This window comes from Rhagoletis pomonella, unplaced genomic scaffold (assembly GCF_013731165.1).
Source record: "Rhagoletis pomonella isolate Grant_MI unplaced genomic scaffold, Rhpom_1.0 Rhpom_scaffold_00003, whole genome shotgun sequence".
In the NCBI taxonomy this organism is placed as follows: domain Eukaryota; kingdom Metazoa; phylum Arthropoda; class Insecta; order Diptera; family Tephritidae; genus Rhagoletis; species Rhagoletis pomonella.
This window is the reverse complement of record NW_023458557.1, coordinates 8,930,646-8,935,674: the sequence shown is the minus strand read 5'-3', so window position 1 is coordinate 8,935,674 and position 5,029 is coordinate 8,930,646. Positions and strand designations below refer to the sequence as shown.

The window sequence follows — 5,029 nt, the reverse complement described above, 5'->3', positions numbered from 1 at the left end:
TGTTGCGTTGCTCAGGCGGACTCTGTTGTGCCGTGGCCACGATTGGTGCAGCAAGGGCCACGTACGCAGTGGTCCATTGCCTGTGAGACGTGAGGCCTGAACAAACTCGGAGGTGGCTCCTCCCATTGAATGTATTGCATCTGACGGAGGTGGAGTTGTGGTGTAATCGTATCTGGCACACGCAGAAAGTATATGTTTCTGGCCCAGGGTTTGACTCAGTGCCAGCCCTGAGCAGAAGTACGCGAAGAAGAAGTAGCCCTATGGACGTACAACTTTTGAGGGATTTCGTCGACCTAAGCGGGGTTAGATCGCCGAAACAACAGCTCTTGGTCGGGTAAAACCCGAGTCATTCCGGTACGTAGAACCGGCAGTCGTGCCGCCTAAATATCATAAGGAAATTCAAATAATAAATAGTTATTAGAATTTTTGTGAAGACTCTGGTGAGGGTAGCAATGGGAGGCAGAACGCCATTAACTTGTAAAAATCACCGACCAAAAGTATGATAACAGCCTAAATCATATTTTTGGTCGGTGATTTTTACAAGTTAATGGCGTTCTGCCTCCCATTGCTATCCTCACCAGAGTCTAAATTCACAAAAATTCTAATAACTATTTATTTTTTGAATTTCCTTATTTTTAGCTCTTGTGGAGATCTTACGCCAACAAACCCAAATGTATTCATAGAACAAAAGTTACATAATAATTTTATACAATCGACCTTTTTTTTATTTTTAGAGCTCTGCTGATTCTAACTATTCGCAACCCTCATCCGATCTGTCGCTTGACGATGAAAAGGAAACGCTTCGGCGAGAAAAGGAGCGGCACGCTTTAAATCAGTTGGAAAAAGCGAGGGTTCGTTGTGCTTAGAGTACTTTTACTTTTATTACATGTTTGAAAAATGCAGGGAAAACCCGTAGCTTTTGCAGTCCGGACAAATGTTGCTTATGATGCTACTCTTGATGATGATTCACCTGTCCAGGGTAGCGCAGTGTCTTTTGATATAAGAGAGTATCTTCATATCAAAGAAAAATACGACAATAATTGGTGGATTGGTAGACTGGTTAAAGAAGGTTGCGATGTTGGGTTCATACCGAGTCCAGTTAAGTTAGAACACATTCGCTTACAGGTAAGTTAGTATATCTCAAATAGATTGGGAACTAAGAACTTTATTTAAAAACAAGAATCAGACGAGACCGTCCAGACTATACGGTACTAAGGGTTCCTCTACAAGCAACTTAGGCTCAAACCAGGCGGAACCAACACGTGGTAGTACTCCACCTACACCTGGTAAGTGGAACTTGTGTGAAGACCTCAAATCATAGGCTTTTAAGGCCTCCATAAATTATAGAATTTTTAAATTATTATTTACATACATAAGTATACGAATTTGAATTGTAGTAAATTTGTATAATATTACATGCATACATACATACATATATGAATTTTGATTTGACGAAAAAAGAAATGTGAAGACCCCAAATAATAGGGATCTCCACAAATTATGGAATATTGTAATTATTATTTACATACCTACATACGTATATGAATTTTAATTGCAGTCAATTTTTATCAAATAAAATACCTCTTTGAGGCAAAATTTTCGAGTGATGAAAGCTGAACTAGAAACACAAAATTTATGATATCAATTTCGTGACGAAAATTATACGCATTTTTTTAACTGCCCTGGAAATTTTACCTCAAAGAGATATTTTATTTGATATCAATTATTTTGGGATACCGAATTTAAAATCAACGAAAATCCAAACAAAAATCTAATTTCTTTTCTCAAAGAAATTGCTAAAAACGCTATCTAAATCTAATTGATTTATTCAAATATTTAACATTGCATTCAATTCCATTGAAACATACTATAATTTTTCGAATACGGAATAAAGCGACGAAGAATGATCATATACTTCGTATCAAAAAAAAATATTAAAAATTAAAGAAAAAAGATCAATTGTGAAAATTAATAAAGACGTAGCAACTTGGTACCAACATCAGATACAATAAGCAACTGTATTCGTCTCATTCTCTGCGTTGCACACATGTGTTCTTCTAAGAAGTTTCACTTCTATCACGACTACGGTGCTTCACTCGCCTTTTTTACTCATGTGTTTTTGCTCAGCGGCAATTCTATCTATCTATATACTTATTTCTAAAAGGTATTTTTCTGTTACCAAATGACATCTCCTTTAATATTTTATCAAATTTTATGAATGGTATCTCATTTTGAAGGAGAGAAACTCACGTACATGCGAAATATAGTCACGTTGTTCAAATTTAATTATTTATTTAAAAAATGGGGTTTCAAAAAGCTGAAAGCACTGTATCCGGTCAATAAAGCGCCATATCTTCCATAATACTTCATCAAAAACACCATTTTGAAGGAAAGCTGCACTGCTTGAGGTAAAAATAAAAACTGTTTGATAGGGTTGCCACCCGCTAAAATTTTTGGGATTTAATATATACTGACTAAAATATTACAACGGATTAAGGGAATGAAAGTTAAATACCTAAACTAATTAAATTAAATGTACTCTTAACCAGAAGTAATAATTTTGAAGAGGGTTGCCAACTATTTAAAAATTGATATCTATATATATAAAACTAAACGTATGACCCCATGACTCGAGAACGGATTGTCCGATTTAAGTCGACTTTTTTTAGTTGTGTGTGACTTTGCCCAAGGAAGGAGATATATGAAAGCAATATCAAACTCATGGAGAGAAGTGGGGCTATTTGAAAATGAGGCATTGTGTGTGTTTGAGGGGGTCTCTGGATAGTTTCAGTTCACAATTTGACACTCCAGGTGGAGCTGGAATCGAGTTATTACTAAAAATGGTATGCATCATCCTATTCGGCTTATATTCGAAACATGTCGCACGTTTAATAATATAGAGATGTAGCTCAAAATTAAGTTTTTCGCGATTTCATCATACAATTAATAAGCTTGATAAGTAGAACATGTTCAGCCCAACAGATATCTAAACTTCCCAAACATCGAAAAGATATGGGTATTTTCAACTGTCTTTTTGTATACCAACTGTATGAATTGATCAAACTTTGATTGCATTTACCCACAAAATTGAAATTTTGAGATACTTCTGGTATCGTAAATATTGTCGTGAAAAAATATACCCGCCAAGTGACTAATGAGTCGAGTTATTACTAAAAACTCGTATTTATGATGCGATTTTCTCATGTTCGGGATAATGGTAAGGACAATACATTTACAAAAAGGAGCCACCAGGTGGGGCTGGAGTCGAGTTATTACCAGGGCTGCAAACTACTCCTAAAACGGGGCGGTTCGGTTCAGTGGTTTGAACAACTTCGAAAAAGCTTATACCGGTTCAAGAACCGCTTCGTGAGTATTCCTGAACCGCGGTTTCAGTTCGGTTCAAATTGTTAAATTGTTTTAATGCCAAAGGATACAAATATTACAAAAATATGATAAATCTCCATATAAAAAATAAAATGCCTTTTTGTTGAGATCAAATTCAAATATACACATGTATAACGATGTATAAAATAGGGACGCGACGTTTTTAAAATTACTGCATTTTTCTTATTTAATGGTTATTGTTTTAAGTATAGTTCATCTTCTAATCTCTGGCCTAGTTGGCATTTTTCTTCGTTGATAACTAAATCTCTCTCACGATAACGTCTAAAGAGTTGTTCCAGGTGCTCGACCTGCTCTGCCTCTGACGCGGATGCTATGAGTACGTCGTCAAGATATGGGAAAACAGACGGTAGTCCCTTGACGGATTCGTCGATAAATCGTTAAAACGTTTGAGCGGCGTTCCTTAGGCCAAACGTCATATACTTAAACTCAAAAAGCCCGACAGGTGTTAGTATATCAGTCTTTGGGACATCAGTTGCATACACCGGAATCTGATGGTACGCTTTCCTATAATTGACTACATAAAAAATTGTTTTACCATATAGGTCGATTCAAAAGTCCTGAATGTGACGCACGGGATAACGGTCTGGAATTGTCTTTGCATTTAATCGTCGGTAATCGCCGCATGTGCGCCAGGAGCCGTTAGATTTCTGCACCATGTGCAACGGACTAGACCATTGGCTCTTCGAGTGCTGACAAATTTCGCGCTTCAACAAATACTCGAACTCTTTCTTAGCGATTTTCATCTTTTCAGGGGAAAGACGACGTACATTCTGAACTACAGGCAGAAACTTATTAACATGTCGTCAGTATTTTCCCATTCTTAGCGACGGATTTGGGAAACAGGGGTCCGTAGTTATAGTCAAAATAAAGACTACTCTAAAGTTAGTTGCAGCTTTTTGACATAATTTTCGGTGGGATGGCTTCAAATGCATTATCAGTTATTGTCTAACTTCGTTAGTATTGCTACCTATTGTCGGCATTTCGATTATGTTGCCGGCTTTCATCGCCAAGTCCTTTTTGTCGGGGTGGGGGTCGCTAAAATTTTTTTGTGCATGGATTGGTAAACGTCACAGCCATAAAGATTTTAAAATTTCTTTGTCCAAGCGATGGTTGGCAAGATCCCTCATTTCTTTGAATAAGGTTGTCGGTTTTTTGTCGCCCAACTCTCAACCTCCGAACAAACTTTTCAGTCGCTTTTCGTTTGACTCACCAAATTCGCTACTCAGCCTCTACTCCAAGGCTTCTTATTTGCATGTAGCAGGTGGCGAAGAAATTATGTCACTGGCGTTTGCCAGTACTGCCGAGTCTATTTCGACCACAACCGTGGAGATTCCCACGCCAAAACGGTCGTGCCTTCACGGTGAGCAGTGCCACTCGAAAAGGGGTAACTGCGTCCTCAAATCGGTTTTCCGTTTATTTAATAAAAGTATAATCAAAGTATTACATTTCAAGAATTCAATCGATCGCGTCGGTATTTTGTATCTATATCGATATGAAGTTGGTTTCGGTTCGAGGCTAAAAAGTATTAATGTTGCCACCTATAATATATTCGTCCATCAGTGTTAGGTCAGATCTCTACATATGTAACTTTAACGAAATTGAGAACTGAGAATAGTAAAAAAAA

The 5,029-nt window shown here is 37.3% G+C and overlaps 1 protein-coding gene across 1 annotated transcript in view; it reads left to right on the top strand.

Annotated features, from left to right (window-relative positions):
• Nucleotides 1–452: 452 nt before the first annotated feature.
• LOC118736014 (voltage-dependent L-type calcium channel subunit beta-2) overlaps nt 453–5,029 on the top strand; it is a 269,478-nt gene continuing 264,901 nt past the window's right edge. Inside the window, 5 exon segments of the mRNA XM_036466119.1 lie at nt 453–466; nt 640–673; nt 735–851; nt 904–1,125; nt 1,181–1,286. Of these exon segments, the coding sequence (XP_036322012.1) occupies nt 453–466; nt 640–673; nt 735–851; nt 904–1,125; nt 1,181–1,286 (493 nt within the window).